The 21,552-nt window shown below is 41.3% G+C and overlaps 1 protein-coding gene across 8 annotated transcripts in view; it reads left to right on the top strand.

Moving 5' to 3' along the window:
- The first annotated feature begins 1,017 nt into the window (after positions 1 to 1,017).
- Positions 1,018 to 21,552, top strand: part of TPP2 (tripeptidyl peptidase 2) — a 70,050-nt gene continuing 49,515 nt past the window's right edge. For 6 of the 8 annotated variants that reach the window (XR_004678856.1, XR_004678857.1, XR_004678855.1 and 3 more), the window contains exons 1-4: positions 1,019 to 1,258; positions 8,452 to 8,580; positions 17,368 to 17,463; positions 19,220 to 19,324. Coding sequence is in view for 5 of the 8 variants with exons in the window: in XM_035003083.1 (XP_034858974.1) it covers positions 1,094 to 1,258; positions 8,452 to 8,580; positions 17,368 to 17,463; positions 19,220 to 19,324 (495 nt within the window). In the remaining 3 variants the exon portion in view is untranslated. Of the gene's footprint in view, positions 1,259 to 8,451; positions 8,581 to 17,367; positions 17,464 to 19,219; positions 19,325 to 21,552 lie in introns of all 8 variants that reach the window. The other 2 variants (XM_035003087.1, XM_035003082.1) reach the window with 1 other exon arrangement.

Raw genomic sequence — 21,552 nt, 5'->3', positions numbered from 1 at the left:
CTGCTGAGAAGGGGTCCCGAAGCTTCACCAGATTGCCAAGGGTCTTCACCAGATTGCCAAGGGTCTTCACCAGATTGCCAAGGGTCTTGGGCGCGGACGAAAAGGCCAAGGATTCCTCAGGCGTGAATACAGACACACAGACCATTAAAGAACCACTAGTGCGGCATGGAGCGATTGATAGTCACTGTGAGTCTGAAAAGCTGAAAATTATGGCTCGATGATTGAGTGAGCCTTAAAGGAACAACCAGGAACTTCCATTTAAAGGCCAAAAAAAAAAAAAAAAAATTAGAAATCTTGGGAGTCAAAGATAAGGAAGCAATGAGGACAGGAGGGGCCCACTTCGGCCTCCTGCTTTGTCACCGCCCACGAGGCCAACCGAACGCCCAAGAACCCACTTCCTGTTGTCTGAAGCGCTGGTCTCTCCCCACCCATTCCTCCCAGGCCTGGCCGCGATCAAAGGGGTACACAGGAAGACAGGCAGGGAAACCCAAACCCGCCACGACTGACTCAAAAAACTGTCTCTCAAAAATCGACGTCCGGGCAAACTGCCGATATCGCACGACCCCAGAGGGTTTGGCGTTCGAGAGTCGCCTCCCTTAAGTCGGGTCGGGGGCGCTCCTGCAGCAGCCGACCCAAAACTTTCGTCCACGACTTCAAGTTCGCAAACCATCACTTGCCCGGAGCGAGCTCCAGCTACTCCACGCTGGCGGCTCATTTCCTTCCCTGTTCCTCGGCGAGCGCCTCTCCCGGGGCACATGGACCCTTCACCCCGAGCCCAGTCCTCTCCTAAAACTCCCAAGAGTCGGCCTCTTTAAGACCCCTAGGTTCGAGAACCAAAATCTCCACCGGGATATTCAGACTCCGCCTCCTACACTGCGGCCCGCGCAACACTCCGGCCAAGCTCCCGAGAGCGGCGCCTTTGGCTTACGTGGCTGTACGTGATTGGTCGCCTCCCCCCGGCCGGCCGGCATTGGTCGGCGTCCGGCCCCGCCCCTCGCCCCCGCCCAGGCCCGCGGCTGCCCCGGTGTCCTCGCGCCGCTCGTCCGCGCGCAACCTGGCAGTTTGCCTCTTCCTCGTCCTCCAGCCTGCGTTCATGGCCACCGCGGCGGCCGAGGAGCCCTTCCCCTTCCACGGCCTCCTGCCCAAGAAAGAGACCGGGGCCGCCTCCTTCCTCTGTCGCTACCCGGAGTATGACGGGCGGGGGGTGCTCATCGCCGTCCTGGACACGGGGGTCGACCCCGGGGCTCCGGGCATGCAGGTGCGGCAGCCGCCGAGGGCCCGGGCGCGGGGGCGCGGGCGGCTGGTTGGCGGGCCGGCCAGGGGGCGCGGAGGGGACGCAGCCTCGCAGCCCTGCAGGCCGGACCCCGCTCTGCAGCCGAGCCCGAGCCGGCACCCGCAGGCGGCGGAGGGCAGGGCGGGCGGGGGGCGCGGACTGGGCCGTCATCCCGGCCCAGACAAAAGCGGCGCGCCAGGCGCGGCTGGCGGGGGTGCCTGGGTCCGCCTTTCCCCAGGAATGCCCTTCCTGCCCGGGTGCTGCCAGGCCCGGGCCCTGGGCCCCTTCCCACCACGCCGCCTTCCTCCGCAGGTCCCTCGCGTCTCGGGCACCGGCCCGTGTCCGCTCTCTTCAAACGGGGATTTTACGATTTTTATTATTGGTGGGGGTGGGGAGGAAACAGAAGAGGGGCAAATGACCAATCAGAACCTCATTTTTATTGCTGTCGTTCGGGAGATTTGGTTTTGGGGAGAATTGTTTTATCTTTCACATGAAAGCCGGGTTTCAAGAAGATAACTCGGTCAACTTCCGGAATTGTTTCCTCTGGTAGTTTTATGTGTTCTATTTTTAAACCATCTTCTGCAATGTACTTGTTTAGGGTCATTGGAACGCATGGCTTAGTCTTTATTTTACATAAGAACCTAATTTACTTTGCTTTTGGCGAACTCTTCGGGCTTTATTAAATGAGGCTTCTGTATTTTTTTTTAGCCTCGACGTGTAAGACCACATACTTTAATTACGATTTTAAAAAATTACTTAATTTTGCCTTAGGCACCTTTGAAATCTTTAAAGTACCATGCCAAAAGGTAACTTTACAAAAATGTCTCTTGATTAAAAGTATTCTGAGTCTTCAGAGTCTGGCTTTTGTAAATTTAGCCTTAGCCTTTTACTGAACTACAGTCATAAAATAGCGTTGTTGAAGATCCCTCTCTTAAAAATCGAACGTGGCTAATCCTGTGGTATGCAGCGCTCTCCCTTTTGTCAGTCCTTCATCTGTGTATCTTATCCTCCTTTCTACACTAACCGCTGAAGTTTAATAATTCTCTTCCTCTCCCAAGTTCTCTCTGGCCTCTGGATCCTTTATTGTGCTTTCTAATAATTAAGGTAGCAGTTTTGGACGTTAGGACGTCATGCTGGGGGTAAAAAGGGAACCAGGCTGGCTGACTGTATAGAATCCCTCTAGGAATCTTGCTTCCTCCTGTTAATTCTTAAGCAGCACTCTGGAGTACCACACACCTCAGGCTGGCAAGGCCAGGCAGCTTTGGTGAGTCAGAAGAGCAAGTGATGTGTTCCTTGCTGGTAGCTCAAGTGGTACAGCTGTTGTGTTAATAACTCTGAAGACTTACAGCAGTGACAGCCATCCCCTCATTGAGGCTTTATTACAGAGTAGTGATGGTTTCCATTCTGTTGTAGTATATGTTTACTTTTTATAGGGGTAAGTGGGAGGAGAACAGCTGGGTAAGTGTTTACTGGTTCTTTTGTCAGGATAATGAAAGGATCAGGAGAGTTTGGAGGAGACTGTCTCAATAAAAATGCTTTTGTAGAACTTCCCAATCTGCTTATCATATCATTCCATTACTCTCTGTAAAGTAATAGCAGTTCTCATCCAGTGTTGCTATGAAAATTAATTGAGAGGATTATTTACATGTGACTTTTTAAAGCGCTCAAGAAAAGTGTTAAGTAAACACTAATTTTTTTTTAAGCAGGTTTATTTAGAAGGAGTTTATGCTGGGATTTAAGTCAACTGGAGGATAAATGTGCATTAGATATTTGCATGTAATAACAAATGTTCAAGCAATAAAATATTGAAATAAAATGAAAACGTAACTCTTCTAACAACTTTAATGGAGATATTGATATAAATACGGCCAGTTAAAAGAAATTCAGTTAAGGTGGCTTGCACATGTGAGGGAGGTTTTTTTAAGATTTTTTTCCTGCTTTAGCAAATGTATTTTATAGATCTCTGTATATATCATTAGAATAAGAAGGTGGATAGAAATAAAAGGGAAGGAAAGAATGAAAAAAGAAGGCCAAAGTGGACATTTGGAAAGCCAGATGGGTCTGCGTAGTGGACTCGAGGCACAAATGAACACTTTGGAGAAGGCAGTGGGGTGTCATTCTTTGGTGACTGCTCTGGGCCCAGTGCTCTTTTGTGACAGCTGCCTGGGCTTGTTAAAAGTAGAGGGTGGAGAGCATGAGAGGAGTAATAAATGATTACATCTCTGCTCAGCAGATATCCAGGCACATGTCTAAGGTTGAGTTAAAAGATGTCCTCCTGCAAGTGTCACCAAGGTTGGGGGAGGGGGGTAGCAGGAGAGCTGGCTTCACGGCCAGGGTGGGACTTGCACTGGACCTGGAAAGAATATGCAGTAGCCAGTTGGTTCCCTGCCACCAGTCTTCTCTGCTCCATCCTTCACGTTGCCAAATTATTTTTCCAAAAAAAAAAAAAAAAGAAAGAAAACACCTTCTGTAACACCCTTGTTTCATACAAAACAAAACTTTTTAAATTTTGATGTCCTAGTTGCCTTTGCATAAAAATTCCAAAATTTGAATTTTGTGTAGCCCTTTATCATCCAGCTTGACCTCCTTATGGTGCCTTGGTTCTCACTCTCCCCTCCCTACTTCTGTCCACCCTGCTGTCAACCCTTTGCTTCCATCTTGAACAGTCCACCCTTTCCACTCACCCACCCTCAGGTCTTTCCTCAACATATAAATTAATCTGCCTGCAAGCCTTCCACCATCACCTGTAAACTCCTGCTTAATCCTTTAAGACCCACTCGGGTCTTGACCCTATTAGCTTTTCGGCTATCTACTGATTTAATTCAGACCCCCAGCATATATTTATGTGTGTGTGTCCACCATTGTGTTAGGACTTGAGGGTTCAAGATGAATAAGGCCCAATTCTTGCCAACAGTTACTTCGGTGCTTCTTTTCTTTTTTGCTCTCATAGCAGTGTGTTCAGATCCCTCCCTCCCCCACATCACCTAAATGTTTCGTTTTAATATTTCTGTTTACATAACCTTTTTTCCTGCATAAGTTAAAATTCTTTGACAGCAGATATCCAGATTAATTTTGTATGAAATGTACTCACAACATTAAATATTTTTGCCGAATGGAAAAAAATGTATATGTGTGTGCAGTATGGTGCAGCATATCTTCATGGAGGAAAAGTGGTTTGGGGGAAGAAGGTTACAAGCGGCACTATAAAAATGTTTCCGTTTTTTTACATTTAGTAAAATAATAGAGTATAGTAAGTAAATTATAGGTATATAATTGGTTGTTAATATTAGGTACTATGCAGTGGACTTTAATTTTTATCACCTTTCTCTTGGTTAGTTTTCCTGAATTCCCTGACGCTGCATTTTATGTTCTATATGTTTTCATAGATACTGTCCTTACCTTTTTTATTTATTGTTATGTTGCACTTACCGCTTTACTGATTTGTTTTCCAACTGGATTGTAAGCTTTCTGAAAGCAGAGCCTGTCTGAGTCATTCATCAGACAGGCTCTTATGACAGACTATTATTGAGAATAATAGTCATTTAATAGTATTTGCTTATGAAATATCTTCCCTTGCTTAAAAGAATATTTTCAAGTAAATACTTATACATTCACTTTGTTTTGTTTAGGATAATTTGCAACTCCCCTCCCCCCTTTCTTTTGACTCTCTAATGTTTAATGAATATCTCACTGCCCTCACCAGCTCCCTGACCATAATCAATTCAGTGGAGACACAAAGTAACTCAGATTCTTGAAATTTTGGGGAAAATCTTTGGGCAGTTTGTTTTGTCCAGCCAACATAGCTCTGTAGGCACTTCTCAGTACCCCCCACCCCAGTACACGGACTGTATTACTACCTTAGCTCTACTCACAACTCTGGCAGTGGTCCGGTCCCCTCTTTGTCTTGTAATACAGCCCCCTCGCCCCCACAAAGATGAGGGATTTCGTTCTGATGGTAGCAGTTCAGTTTCTTTCTTCTCCCAAAGCTCCATTGCGATCTTCAGCTGGTTTGCCTTTTTTAAAACCTCTTCTTCCTAACTCCAAACTCCCTCTTCTGTCTTCCTGTCTCCAGTGGAGTGGTTGCCTTTACCTAAAGGAGAAGAAAGAGGTACAGGGATAGAAAATTGCATGTATAAGAATTTTTAATGAAAGAGAGATGCTAATAAGTAAAGCTTGTGGCAATAGTAGATGGTAGATAAGTTAGTAAATCCCGTTAGGCTTTCTTCTTTGCTCACACACTGATAATGAGGTTTCTAATGAGAGGGATCTATGTCTGGCTTGTTAGTGATCTCTTGTGATTTTTTTAATCTCAGGTCACTGAAGTTGTTTGCTCATTGAATGAGAAGATAAAGATAGGTGATTGTGTTCTTAGAGCTGTGGCCTAGCTTTCAAATTCATACTTATTTGGAATACTTTTTAAAATCAATTGTTTTCGGGCGCCTGGGTGGCTCAGTTGGTTAAGCGACTGCCTTCGGCTCAGGTCATGATCCTGGAGTCCTGGGATCGAGTCCCGCATCGGGCTCCCTGCTCAGCAGGGAGTCTGCTTCTCCCCCTGACCCTCCCCACTCTCATGCTCTCTCTATCTCATTCTCTCTCTCAAATGAATAAATAAAATCTTTAAAAAAAAATAAAAATATAAAATCAATTGTTTTCTTAAATTCTTAGTACATGATTTGGCTAGTTTTAATTTTATAGGGGAGTATTAACTTCTTCTTGTTTCCATTTTTTATTTTGGTAGATTTTCTTACATTTTCCTTCATTTTACTTCTAAAGATATTTAGCCAATCCCTTCAAAATCAGTAACTGATTTAAGTTTTATCATAATCTTGTTAGAGTTTGGTATGACTTCCACAATAATTTTTTGGTGATGAGTTTGAGCCTTCTGAGTATATTACTTATTTTGTTAATAGTATAGACATCCAGGGGCGCCTGGGTGGCTCAGTTGGTTAAGCGACTGCCTTCGGCTCAGGTCATGATCCTGGAGTCCCGGGATCGAGTCCCGCATCGGGCTCCCTGCTCCACAGGGAGTCTGCTCCCCCCCCCCCCCCCCCCCCCTCCACTCTCCTTTACCATTATAAAAAAAAAAAAAAAAAAAAAAAAAAAAAAAAAAAATCTAAAATAGTATAGACCTCTAGCTTAAAAATTACTACACATTAAAAACAAAAAACAGCTGTGCCTGGAAGGCCTTTATGGCCCCTGGTGGTTCTATGGCAGTGTTATTGGAATAAGATTTGGGGCCCATCAAGAACCCCTTTGCTTCTGCCTCATAAAGAAAACCATGTGTGCCTTTGTTTCCTCCACATGGTGACTTGCCCTCTTCCCCCCTTGGGTAACCCTTAACTGCAGAGCTTTAAGGACACATGCATTTGGGGGGTGGGGGTGGAAGAAAGCAATGCCTGGGAAAACACAGAAAGAGATGCTAAGCTTGAACTTAGAGTGTGAGTTTTCCAGGTGGAAAAGGAGTTGGAAGACCTTGTGCTTTTGTGATACTCTTGGCATTTTTTACATTGCTTTTTTTTTTTTTCCTTGAGAGTAGCTGTCTTCTTTTTTCAGTCTTTGTGTCTCCGTGCCTGATTTCCTGCTAATAACTCAGTACATATATCTTGAATGCTAGATATTCCCTTTGCAAGGCGAGCCCAGAAATGATTTTTCCAACAAAAGCAGTATGAAAATACAGTACTGCTGTTTCTTGGACTGGCCAAGAGACCAGGCCTTAGGAAGATCACTCTTAATGCTGAGTAAATTAGCACGATCATTCAGTCGTTGAATATGTATTGAGTATCAACTAGGCACTGCTAGGTTTGGGGGAATTTGGTGAGTGAAATAGACATAGTCCTTCCCCTTAATACAACTTCTCTTCTAATTAGTGGAAATAGATCAGGAATCAGCCAGCTGTATAGTTAGAAGTTCTGTGAAGGAAACAAGGTACAGTGAGGAAGAAAAAGATTCAGGTTTAGGATGGCAACTACAGAAGAGGTCATCAGGGAGGCCTTTCTGAAGAGAGGACATTTCAGTAGGAAACTGAGAGATGAGATTGGGATGTCTAGGGAACAGCTGAAGAGACAGAGGATTCAAGCGGAAGGACTGTGTGGTACAAAGTTGAGAGGCAGGAAAAAGTTTGGCACATGGCAGGAATTGAAAGGAGGCCAGTGTGGTTAGAGTGGTACAGGACCGGATGTGGCAGGGCCAGGTCACGCAGAGACTTTTGTAGTGAGTGCATTGGGATCCATTGTAGGATACCACATGGAAGACTGGCATCGTACAGCTTGTTTGACTTGCTCTTGGTGGGGGCCAAGACTGTGGGAGACCTGAAAGGAGCATCAGCATTATGAAGGCAAGGGGGTGATGGTGGGGAGAGAGTCTGGATACTGGTGGGGAAAATCAAGGGGAGAAGATGGACTTGAACTGTATTTTAGAGGTAGAATGAAGATGACTTCCTGAGAGATTGGACGTGAGGAGTAAACTAGAATAAAGAGTCAGAGAAGAAGGACTTTTAACTTTCTGGTTTGAATATCTGGGTATGTATCAATTCCTGAGATGGCAAAGCCTAGAGAGAAATAAGTTTGAATGTTAAGTTTGAACTTAGAACTTAATAAGTTTGAGTGCTAGTGTGACATCCCATAATTACATGTTATTACATGTTTTCTCCCTACACTTTTGTGCTTGTCCAACCCAAAGCTCACCTTCTTCAGATCTTTTCTCAAATGTTAACCTTCAGTGAGATCTTTCTTGACCAACCTCGTTAAAGTTGAAACCCCTACACTAACTCCTTTTTCTGCCTAATTTTTCTCCATAGTAATTATCACCATCTGGCGTGTTACGTATTTGACGTGTTTATTGACTGAGTAGAACATAAGATCTGTGAGATCGGGGACTTCTGTGTATTGATCATTTCTCTGTATGTCCCCAACACCGGCCTTAGTAAATGCTTAGTAAATATTTATTCTGAATATATAAAATCACTTGAAGGATTCTTTGGTGCTTTCCATGACTAAATTTTTTGTAAGTATCTGTCCCACTTTTGGCTTAAAACAATTCAGTTTTCTTTTTTAAATGAATGCAGATTTCATAGAGTATTTCATGTATGTGTATGCACATATATGGAGGTTGGCATTGCTTTTTTAAGGATTAAAAAATTAAATCTATAATTTATATTTTAATTATCTCTTACTTTTCAGGTTACAACTGATGGAAAACCAAAAATCATTGATATCATTGATACCACAGGAAGTGGTGATGTGAATACTGCTACAGTGGTGGAGCCCAAAGATGGCGAGGTTGTCGGTCTTTCAGGAAGAGCACTCAAGGTTAGAACTTTTATCTTTTTATCGAATTTTTTTTTCCTTTTTTTTATACTGTTGCCTCAAAGCATCTAATGGTTTTAGCTTACGTTTGGTGGTAGATTATTAGTTACCTCTCTTGCTCTTTAATAGATTACCCCAAAACTTCATGGTTTAAGATAACAAACATTTATCATCTCACAGTTTCTGTGAGTCCATAATCTGGGTGTGACTTAGCTGGGTGCCTCTTGTTTAAGATCTCTCCTGAGCTTGCCGTGGCCACGGCTGTGGTTTCATCTGAAGGCTCAGCCTGAGTGGGGAAGGGGAGTCTGTTCCAAGCTCGCTCAGGTACTTACTGACAGGCTTCGGTTCCTCTCCATGGGGCTGTGTCACACCATTCAGCTGTCTTCCCCCTGGGAGAGTAATCCAAGAGAGAGTGCCCAGGATGGAGGCCATGGTCTTTTCACAAATTAATCTTGGAATTGACATCCCATCACATCTGCCATTTTGTTTTCAGTAGAAATGAGCCATGAAATCCAGCACATGCTTAAGAGGAAGGGGATTTTACCGAGAGCATGAATACCAGGAGGTGGGGGTCGTTAGGGGCCGTCTTAGAAAAATTCAGTGTTTTGTTTGTTTGTTTGTTTGATAGTGAGCTTAGAATTGGGATATATTTTTCAATGTGATTGCCAAATTCTAAAAATTTTAAGTTTTGGATAGAAAGGCAGGAAAAGTGACCAGATTGTAGTTTTGCCTTCATCTTTTCCTGTCCCTTCTGAGAACTTGGAATATGAAATATTTAGGCTTTAATAATTGTGTACTTAAGTGACTGGCTTTGTGTTACTCTATGTACTTGGTAGAAGGACCTGGGTAGAAAGTTAAGCTAACATGAAAAATGATGAGAATACTAAAAGCAGTTGATGAGATGTTAGCTAATGAGCTTGTTAGATGTCAGGAATTTTATTGTGATTCAGTACTCTTTATCGTTTAAACCAATAAGCAGAATTAGTTTGGAAGATGAATTTGTGTTTATCTGCGTCTAAAGAGCTATATGGAACTTTACCCATCTTTTACCATCTATCTGAATCATGTTTAGGCACTGTCTTCTGGCTAAGATTGTTGTGGCAGTATATTAGTTTTCTGTGCTACTGAGTTAACACAAACTTAGCAGCTTAAAGCCACATACATTCCTGCATTTATTATCTTACTGTTTCCGTGGGTCAGGAATCTGGCTTTTCGTGGCTCTCTGCTCGTGTCTCACAAGACTGTAATCAGGTGTTGGTTGGAACCTGGTCTTATCTGAGGCTCAGGATCCTCTTCCAAGTTCACGTGGTTGTTGGAAGAATTCATTTTTCTTGCACCTCTAGAGCTCACAACAGCTTGCTTTAAAGCCAGCAGGAGAATCTCTTTGACCTTTGGGATAGCCCCAGTCTCTCTTTTAAGGAGCTCACCTGATGAGGTCAGGTCCACCAGGGTCATGTCCTTTTTTATTAAATCGGTCACCTGATTAGAGACCTTAATTGTATCTGCAAAATCCCTTCACAATAGTCAGACCCTGCCTTCACTGAGGGGAGAGGACTATACAAGGGCATGGGTTATCTTTAGAATCTGCCTACCCCAGGCAGACAGCAGGCATGAACATCCAGGTTTTATGGACTGAATTGTTTGTATGACCCCATAAGTCATATGTTGAAGCTCTCGCACCCGATTTGATGGTATTTGGAGATGGTGTTAGGGTTGGATGAGGTCATGAGGGTGAGGCCCTCATGAGGGGATTAGTCTATGCTTGCTTTTTCCCTGCCATGTGAGGACTCAGAAAGCTGTGCCTACAAGTCAGGAAGAGTCTCCCCAGAACCTGACCATGCTGGCACCCTAATCTCATGCCCCCAGCCTTCACAATCGTGAGAAAATAAATTCCTGGGGTCTGTGGTGTTTTCTTATGGGACCCAAGCTAAGACCATGTGGGCCTTAAAAAAAAAAAAAAGATTGTAAACTGGAGGGAAATGAGTTTCTGCACATCTGAATTACTCTAAGGTTTTGCCTGTCTTCCCAAGTCAGCCTTGTTAGAGTATATTTCAGAGAGACCCATGGGATTCCTGTGAGTTTACATTGCTCTGGGAAACTAGGGAACACTCCTAGTAAGTCCTGCAGATTTAGAATCCTATAGTGTCCTCAGTTGTTTTTTTAAATAGCTGTAGTGGCCTGTGCTTTAGATAAACCACATGGGCTGATAGCATCACTGCTGCTCAAAGGTAGAATTACATATACAGGCTGTGAAATAAGATCAGAAAATTGATAGATATTTAAGTCTTTTCTCAGTTTGGTGACATACTTCTTTAGCTCTACTGTTAAGTATTCTCAGCCCATCAATATAGTGGGAGGTTTTTTGTTTGTTTGTTTGTTTGTTTTTTAAAGATTTTTTTATTTTATTGAGAGAGACAGAGAGAGAGCATGAGAGAGAGGAGGGTCAGAGAGAGAGAAGCAGACCCCCTGCCGAGCAGGGAGCCCGATGCAGGACTCGATCCCGGGACTCCAGGATCATGACCTGAGCCGAAGGCAGTCGCTTAACCAACTGAGCCACCCAGGCGCCCCTATAGTGGGAGGTTTTAATTTAAGTTTTAATTGTATTCAACATGTCTTCATAGTTTAAAAAGACAACTACTTCTTCAAGGCTCCTAACAGGAAAAACTAAGCCATACCTCTCCCTTTGACCAACAGTTCCCACTCACCAAGAGATAAAGTTTTGATATCTTGACATTATCTTCGGGGTTTTAAGTAACATACTAACTCTTTTTATTTCTTGAGTTTTTATGTGGTTTGAGACTTTATCTGTGGAAATAGCACTGTGGAAGAAGAGAGTTTACCTTTCAGGTCCTTCATTTTTGAGTTGTCTGGTGGCGTCTTGGGTTACTTTCTCCCACTGTTTTTGCTGTTCTTTTATTTAGAACTCCTGTTAATTGGACAGTGTACCTCTTGAGTTGATCTTCCAATTTTCTTACGTTTTTCCACCTTTTCTTCATTGCTTTTGTTTGCTTTTTTCCTTCCTGAAAGATTTCTAAGATTTCTCAATATTCTTTTCTAGCCCTCTCTTGAATGTTGTTAAATTTTGCCTATTATTTTTAAATGCAATTCTGTTCATGTTCACTCAGCATATTTTTGTGCCATGTATGCAACATTTTATCTGTGAGAATATTGTCTAAAAATTTTTTTTCTAGTGGTTTCTTCTTTTTACTCACCTTCCTCTTCCTCCTATTCTCCTTTCCCCTTTCCTTGCTCTCCCCTTTTTCTTTACCTCTTCCCTCTTCCCTTTCTCCTCCTTTTCTTCACCTCCTCCTTCCTCTGCCTCTCCTCCTTCCTTGTGCTCTGCTTTCTACCTGAGAGTTTTTCCAAGGTATCTAGCTATCCTGGCTGTCCCTTGGTTATTAGCAAGGCACGTAAAGGTGATGGAAGTGCTCTCTGCTTGTGCACGGTCTTGGGATGAGAGCAGTGGTGCTGTCATGACCCAAAGGTGGCAGTGTATGGCACACCTTTTCCCATTGGGATGCTCAGTTATCTCCAAGAGAACCTTAACATGTTTGGCCTGGGCTTTGAGGGGAGAGTGAGAGAGAAGCCTGGCTGTCTGTGTTCAGGGGCTCACACCTAGTGCCCAGGGAGATCTCTTGCAGGATCTTCTCTCTGTCTCACCTCTCCCCTCTGCTATGTGAACTTCTCTAGAAAGCTGACATTTCAGTGTCTCTCTGGTTCCATGTCCAGTTGCCTGGCCGGTCAGGTTTGGGCAGGATATGGGATGGGCAGCAGGAGTCTGATTGTTCCTCATACAGACTTTCCACCAGTCTTCTTGGTGTTAGCTCCCTTCTCCATCAGAACACAGAACGTACCCACATAGGTGTTCAGACAATTTTTTTTCAAGGATGTGCTGATGTTCAGATATTTTACAGCGGTCATGAAAAAGAAGAATGTTATTAGTTGCTGGGATTCTGGCTAGCTGGATCTCTCAGAACTCATGAGCACACAGTTTTCAGACAGCAACATAGTAAAGTGTTCAGGTTTCTTTGACTTAACCATGCTTTAAGATGAATTAAATATCTGTATTTCAGCTTCTTCAAAATAGCCTATAAACTGCTGGTGGTTAATGTCTTACTCTTCTCCCAGTTTAAGATGAACTACTAGTTAAGTGCTTTGAACATTCCAGTAATCTCATTCTCTAAGGAGTCTATTCATAGGCCTTCTCGAGAAACTAGTGGTGAGTTACTTTGGCCAGGGACACTCCCATGAGCAGGTAGAAGCAAAAAAGTGAACAGAAGTTTAAAATCTTTATGGTGAAGTGTACAGACATAAAGGAAAATGCATAAAACACATACGTACATCTTGATGAATAAAAAGTGAATGCCTTTTTATCCACTACCCAGATGAGACAAAGAATATTGCCATACCTCAGAGGCTTCCTGTGTTCTCCCAGATCACAACCTACTTTGACTTTTGTGATAATTATTTCTGTGCTTTGCTTTATAGGTTTACCAACTCTGTGTGGATACCTGAAATAAATTGTTAGTTTTGCCTATTTGTGAACTTTATATGAATGACTTCATTTATGTATCATTTTACATCAGGTATTTGCAAGATTCTTCCCATTCAGCCATGATGTTGCATGTAGTAGTGATTTTTTAAAATTTCATTGCTGTGCAAGATGTCATGGTTTGTATGTGCCCCATTCTGTCCACTCTGCTGCTGATGAACAGTTGTTTCCAGTTTGAGAGTTACTAACAGCTCTTTAGAGGACATTCTTGTGTACATATCTTGTGCACATGTGTATAGATAATTCCAGGATGTGTACCTAGGAGTGGAATTGCTGAATCGTAGAGATACGACTTGACCAGGTGATGCCAAACAGATTTTCCAAGTATTTGTACTAAAATGCATTTCCACTAGCAGTGTATAAGAATTTTAATAGTTTCACAGCTAACACTTCGTATTCTTAAGGCTTTTTAATCTTTGCAAATATGCTGGGAATCTGGGTGTATCATGTAGTTTTTTTTTTTTTTTTTTTTTAAAGATTTTATTTATTTATTTGACAGAGAAAGACACAGCGAGAGAGGGAACACAAACGGGGAGTGGGAGAGGGAGAAGCAGACTCCCTGCCGAGCAGGGAGCCCGATGTGGGACTCGATCCAGGGACTCCAGGATCATGACCTGAGCCGAAGGCAGTCGCTTAACCAACTGAGTCACCCAGGCGCCCCTATCATGTAGTTTTAATTTGCATTTTTTAAATTACCAATAAGATTGAGCTGCTTTTCCTATGTTGATTAGACATTTGGATTTCCTCTTTCGTAAAGTGCCTATTCAAGTCCGTTTGCTCTCTTTGTCCCCCTACCGAGTTGTCTTGTTTCTCACTAATTTGTAGGATTCCATTACACATTCTAAGTACCTGTCCTCTGATGGGATGTCTCTGGTGTCTTTTCCCATTCTGTGTATCTATTTCACTTCCCTTGTGGTGTCTTTTGATGAGTAAAAGTTCTTAAATTTAACGTATTTGGGTATTAGTCTTTGCCTTTTTGGTTAGGACTTTTCATGTCTTAAGACATTCTTCCTGACCCCAAGACCCTGAAGATATGCTCCTCTATCATTTTCTAAAAACTTGTACCATATTTCATTTCATGTTCTAGAATTCACTGGAATTGATTTTAGGCTTAATTCAAAACGGATCCTGGATCCTCTTTTCCATCTGAAGACCAGTTGCCCCAACACCAATTATTAAAATTCCATAATCTCCCCATAAATTTTCAGTGCTGCCTTTTACTTTGCAACCTTTAAAATGGGGATGATACAGCTTCTGAGTATCATTTCCAGTTCTCTGTGTCCTTTGGGTGTTTTTTTTCCCTCCTTTTCCTTATTCTAATTTTAGTAGACATTTGGAACGGAGCATGGTGCTTTTTAAAATTCTACTACATTCAACTTGAAGTTGGTTTTTAAATCATCAATATTTATTCTTACATATAAAAAAAAGTTAAGTCCAGGCATAGTGAATGACTTGGCCAAATTTGGCCCCATATTGAGATGCAGTGGTAGCTAAAGGAGTGTACAGGCTTTACCATGAAGCTGACAAGGCTGAAACATAGTTTGAGGCAAAAAAAAAAAAAAAAATTACTGCGTGGAACATTAACACTCAGGATGACATTTGGTTTGTTAAGAAAATGTTCAATTCGTTAGGCATCCCCTCTTTAAAAGAATCAAGGAAAAGAGATGTAATTAGTAATCAAAGAGATTCTGTTTCTCATATGAAAATCCATCTTATTCCATTGTAGTATTAACCTTAAAAATAAAACTCAGTTATTTTACCAGCAAAAGTGGGTTTATTCAGGAATAGCAGAGAATGGCAGTCTGGAGCAAGCAGCCTGTGGCAAAGTCATAGGCAAGTCCCTACCCAGAACAAAGGAGAGGACCACTGTTTTATATAGAGGAAAAGGGGATGGTGGAAGAGCTGTTACAAACAGGAAGCCCATTGGAGTAAACTGCCTCCTGCTCCCGTGGTAATGTAGCGTGGGCATGCAAGGTCCCTCTCTTCCTCTTGGGTCTGCAACTGATGAGTGGTAGGGCGTGAGAGCGCCCCCTGCTGGCCTCCTGACTCCATTCTAACCAAGTTTTCTTTTTATTAATTTTCACAGTAGTTACCAGGTAATAAAACCATTTTAAAGATACCCACTTAAAACGGCCAAAATATAAAGCTTTGATTCTTAAAAAAAAACAAACAAAAACTGAAAATAAGTTCGTGTGTATGAAATACTCAAATAGGCAAAATGACATATTCCGTAATTGCCTCATAGAGTAAAATTACTCAAATTTGGTTAACGCTAGATAGCAGAACCGTGATTATAACATTTATTTTATGATTTTCCTTAGTTTAATTTTTTGTAACTAACCAGTCTGCCTCTACTGTGAGGAAAATACATAATAGTGATTTGAGAAGTATCTGGTTGTGTGGACCCTGCAGATTTTTATCTCATTTATAATTAAATATACATTATGTCTCGTGGATTATTTTCATTGTATTACATATATTGTAAGTAACTGTGGTTAAATATGTGTTAGCACCTGTTTACCTTGCAGTTATTTTAATCAGTTATTCCGTTTAATCCTTCGGCATTTCACAGCCTTTTAAAATCTCCTTGTATAGGGGCGCCTGGGTGGCTCAGTCGTTAGGCGTCTGCCTTTGGCTCAGGTCATGATCCAGGGTCCTGGGATCGAGCCCCGCATCAGGCTCCCTGCTCCACGGGAAGCCTGCTTCTCCCTCTCCCACTCCCCCTGCTTGTGTTCCCTCTCTCGCTGTGTCTCTGTCAAATAAATAAATAAAATCTTTAAAAAAATAAAATAAAATCTCCTTGTACAAAGAATTTGCCACTAGCCTAGGGTTACAAAATCTGTGTAGTGGGACACCTATGATGAAATAGTTTTTGAATGTCCCAGCTAGTGACTGGGACAACCTTTTTGTTGTTGCAGCACTGTATTGTTATGTCACAGGCTATACAGGGACGCTAGAGTTAAGAATCCCTGTTCTCTAAAAGAGGGTGGTAGGTTTTGAATGAAAAGGACTAGTTTATATGCCAACATATTTGAAATTTCACATACTCCAAACGTCCATTTGATTCAGAAGTGATTACTGATACAGGCAGGCTTTTAAAAAATCAGTAGATCTTTGAAGTTCTGTGAATGGTGTTTTTTTCTCTATTTAGTTGTGAGAAAATTTCATCCAAAAGTTTCTTACCTGGGGAATAATTTGATGAGGGACATGGAGGTGAGCCAGTTAAAGACACTGCACAAGTGAGAATTGATGAGTCAGCCAAGTCTGAGTGGTTGATAGTTCAACCTCATGTTTTATACACATTTGAAAACTGTTTTTAATGATCGTGGGTCCTGTGATTACAAAGAGTGTGAATATTCCACATTTTCTTGATGGATATTTGAAGTTGATTGATGTTCAGTGCATCTGTGCAAATCAGAAGGTAGGGATTATTTTCTTCCTTTTACACAGTAGGGACCTATGGGTCCCGACCTCTGGTTAGTGGTAGAGTTTGGATTCACAGCCAGGTTTACCTAAGTCACATATTCTTTAACTGAATTTTTTGGTCTCCATGATAGAGCTAGATTTTAGCTTTCTTTTCACCCTTCCTGTGGTTTAGGCAAGCAGTTTGATTTCTTTTTGTTTCTTTGCTTTTTCTGTTTGTACACTGGGCATGCTCTTTACATCATTCTGTTTAGAAGCTTTAAAATACTTTGAGATATTTGGAAAGACTATTATGTTATATATAATTAACATGATTTTATAGAACTTTTTTCTTCAAGAGCTGTTTTAAGTATCTAGGGATTATCCCTGTTGATTGTAGAGAGTGCATTTCTTAACAGGAAATATAAGCGTCGTCAAGAGGATCTATTAAAAAAAAAAAGAGGGTCTGTAAACCGCTTCCCCTCCCCCCTAGTTTGGCAGTAGATCTGAGGAGGGAGAGGTGATATGTCCTTGATGTTTGAGAACTAAAGATTGTAGTAGTTTAATGAGGTAGTGTATGTTGAAAGCACTTTATAAACTATGAAGCATTGTGTAAATGAAAGGTACCCCAGGTAACCATCTTATTTAGGGATAAGAAGAAAAGCCAGACAGATACTAAGTGGCACCTTCGAATATTAGAAATACTGCTCTAATACGCAACCTTGCTTATCCAAGTTGAGCCATCAGAATAGAAGTGAAGTAACCGTTTTCCCTAGTATTAAATCATTGGAATTGGGAAGCATTTAGTGAGTTAACAATTTACCTCTTTTCTATAGATTCCTGTGAGCTGGACAAATCCCTCAGGCAAATATCATATTGGCATCAAAAATGGCTATGATTTCTATCCAAAGGCACTCAAAGAAAGGATACAGGTAATGTACAGTCTAGAGTCAGTGACTTCTTCCTCAAATTTGTTTCCTACTGAAGAAAAAAATTTTTCGTAAGATCCCATGAACTCCTAATTATTTTGGAGGCTGGGAGGCTTTCAGACAATGACTGTTTCAAGGTTCTGTTCAGTGGAATGTTAGCCATTTAAAGTCACGGTTCTTAATCTTGGGTACATGGATAAGTTTAGAGAATGTGTGAATACACTGAAATTGTATTCAAGTTTTTGTATATTTGTGTTTTTCTGGGAGCTGGAATATAGCTTTCAATGGATTTTTGAGGGACTTTTTTTTTTTTTTTTACCTCCGAAAGGCTAAAGACTATTTAAAGTTGATTTAAAGTCCTGGCTAACTTAATTATTCCCGGTCCTATAGCTTCTATGATAATTTGTCCCATTTTTCTTACCGTTTAACTAGATTTTTTTATCCTGGTTAGTCATCATTCAGTACTAAGGAAAGGGTTACTCAGACCTAAAGCGCTGAAGTATAGGAAACACATAAGAGAAATAAGAGTTGCAAACTGAGGAAGAAGGAGCCTGCTTTAAAACAGTGCTACTGAGTAGACCTTTTGGGGATGATGGACATGTTCACTGTCTGCCCATTTTGGTAGCCACTGGCCACCAGTAGCTGTTGAGAACTTGAAATGTGACTAGTGTGAAATTTAATTGTATGTAATATTCTAAAATTGAAATCTAAATAGCAACATGTGTCTCCCATATTTGCCAGTACCACTTTAGAGGATTGCTGTACCGCTGGTAGCTGACACAGGTTCAGAGTTTCAGCTGTAAAAGATGATGTGATTCTTGAAAATGAGCCCAATGGGTAAGACCTGTGGGCACTTCCATCTAATCATAATACTGTTATTTGCTTCTCCAGGCGTCTACACCATAAGAGCTACTCAGCATATTGCACATAGAACCTTTACTTATTTGTCAGATTCTAATCATTCTACAAAAAAATAAAATGACAATGCATATAACTTATTGGGTACTATCTTATTTTAAAATTTCAAGCTGAAATACACATAGCACAGTATTCTTAGGCACTATATTAAATTTTATCAACTGTATGATAAAGTGCAAATTAACATGCAAACAGAGTAAGTTAATGTCAACCCCCTCCTTAGTTCAGGGGAGTTGATTATTTTACTGGAAAGGATTTTTTTTTTTTTTAAGTCGCAGACCTCCACTGGGTGGCCCTATGGGTTAAAGACAGCAGGGGTGACGGTAAGACCAACTTCAGTGCCAAAGAACCCTGTCAAATCAAAGAGGATAGGGACAAAATAAGCCCAGAAAGGGAGGAAGCTGAGGAAGCCTGCATGTCCCTCGTTGCCGCTAGTCTTACCCCCGCCCCCCACTTGCATGTGGCTTAAGGCAGTTCTCAGTTCCATAACGACCCAGGACACAGTATTTGCTTTAATTGTAAATGACTGGGAATTCAGTTTGTTATGTCACATGCTATTATTTTTATTCTTGGATGGGTTAAAATTGGGGCATATGTATCAAAATACATTTGGATGTGCCTTGGTAAATATGTTCTCTTAAAACCCAGGTACAGTGAGTTAGCTTGTTGTCAATAATTGCTCCATTGCTTAATCAACTTGATTATAAATGATTTTTAAGCTCCTATGTGAAAATTGTGTGGCATCACAACTGATAACAACTAGGTCCATATATAAATGACTGTCTAGGTTTACCAGGATATATGTCAACCTCATTGTAAGGTAATTTTTCTGTCTTTGCAGAAAGAACGGAAGGAAAAAATCTGGGATCCTGTTCACAGGGTGGCCCTTGCAGAAGCCTGTAGAAAACAAGAAGAATTTGATGTTGCCAACAATTGCCCTTCTCAAGTTGGTGCTAGTCGCTTTTATTTAAACATTACCACAGAACCATGTTACTGTAGAGTTCTTAGAGAGTTAATAGGCTGGGGTTTTTTCTCAAGTTTTAAATTGTTTAATTTTACTAATTTTTCTTTTATTCTGAAATCAAGTCATATTTATTTTTCAAAACCTCTCAATGAACATACAGTACACATATGTAAAAGTACATAAATGCTAAGTATGTAGTCATGAATTAACACAAAGTGAACACTCCCTCCCATACCTCTTCCTAATCATTGCTCTCTACCTCCTCCAAAAGCGACCACCATCCTGACTTTTAACACTATTGAAAGATTTTGCCTATTTGGAATTTGTAAAATGGAATCCTACAGTGTGTTCTTTTATGAGTAGCTCCTTTCACTCAATACGGTATTCGCAAGATTCATCCATGTGTGGGTGTTGTAGTTTGTTCACTTTTGTTGCTGTATGATGGATGCCCACAATTGATGTGTCCTTTCTGCAGATCAATATTTGCTTTGATTCCAGTTCTTGGCTCTTATGGAAGATGCTATTTTGAACATTCTCACGCATGTTTTTGGTGGGTCACAAAATGCTAGCACCAATTCATATTTCTACAAGAAATACTGTGAGAGCTCCCATCGTCCACGTCCTTAAATAGCCATTACATTTTTTTTAAGATTTATTTATTTGAGAGACAGAAAGCAAGAGAGTGTGAGGGAGTACGAGCAGGGGGAGGGGCAGAGGGAGAGGGAGAAAATCTCAAGCAGACTCCCCACTGAGCGTAGAGCCCGACATGGGGTTCAGTCCCACAACCCTGAGCTCATGACCTGAGCCGAAATCAAGAGTCAGACACCTAACCGAATGAGCCACCCAGGTACCGCAGCCGTTACATTTTTTTTAATCAGTTAATAAAATGAAGATAACGTTTTGGTTTATTATGAAAATAGTACGTGCTTGTTGCAGAAACTTTTGGATCACATGGGCGTACAACATAGCAAGTGAGAGCCTCCAAAATGTCCCCCCCCCGCCCTCCCCCAGGGATGGTACCAACAACTTGATGTTAATCCTTCTGAATCTTTCTTTTAATGCATGTATGTACCTTTTTAAAATCAAAAATGGAATGGTATTGCTGGTTCTCAGTCCTGGCTGCATTTTAGAATCACATGAAGAGCTTTAAACTACCAGTGCTTGTGCCCTAGAGAGGAATTAAATTAAAGCCTCGCAGGAAGGCTGGCATTTTTAAAAGCTCCCAGGAGCTTTAATTAATACACAGTTAGGGTTGAGGAATCCTGGCCTGCATAGATCTACATACACATTTAACTTGCATTTACTTAATCTGTGTACAGCGTCCTCTTTAACTGTATAATTCATCCTCTTTAGCTGTAATATTTTCTTTTAGATCACTGTCCTTTAGCCTTTTATTAGACACATTAAGTGTAGTATTTCAGATGCTACATATAGACAGCCAATTTTATAAAAAGAGGGATCTGGATTTAATTATCCATTTTATTTTGTTTACCAAAAATGTCTATATAATTGTCTTTTTCCTTTAGGAGGAGTGAATATTGAACATGTTGAATAACTAAAAATGAAGTGTAACAAGATTTTTGGAACTTGTGGAAATTGAGTTTTAATTCAGTAGGACTATTCAGGTGAATGTAGAGCAGTCTAATGTAGCATGTAGTTTAAAAAAAAAATCTCACTTGGAGCGTAGACAATTCTCATTTTTTTTGGATCAAAATGGCTAAATAGCAGCTTATCTGTACAAGGTCATGAATATGGTATGTATTTAACTTATTAGCATATTCTAAAGGACAGAAGATAACTCATGGTTTCTCTTGTTTATTTAGATTCATAAGAAACAAATTTAAATGGAGGGGCACCTGGGTGGCTCAGTCTTTAGGCGTCTGCCTTCGGCTGCAGTCATGATCCCAGGGTCCTGGGATCGAGCCCCGCATCGGGCTCCCTGCTCCGCGGGGAGCCTGCTTCTCCCTCTCCCACTCCCCCTGCTTGGGTTCCCTCTCTTGCTATATCTCTCTCTGTCAAATAAATAAATAAAATCTTTAAAAAAAAAAGCAAAACAAATTTAAATGGAAACAGTCCTTCCCTTCATTATATGTTAAAAATAAAAGAAGAAGATAACAGGAAGGGAAAAATGAAGTGGGGGAAGTCGGAGGGGGAGACAAACCATGAGAGACTATGGACTCTGAGAAACAAACTGAGGGTTGTAGAGGGGA

Source organism: Mirounga leonina, unplaced genomic scaffold, assembly GCF_011800145.1.
Source record: "Mirounga leonina isolate KUSES-001 unplaced genomic scaffold, KU_Mleo_1.0 Mir_127, whole genome shotgun sequence".
Classification (NCBI taxonomy): domain Eukaryota; kingdom Metazoa; phylum Chordata; class Mammalia; order Carnivora; family Phocidae; genus Mirounga; species Mirounga leonina.
The sequence above is the reverse complement of the archived record's forward strand: the minus strand, read 5'-3'. Positions and strand labels throughout refer to the sequence as shown.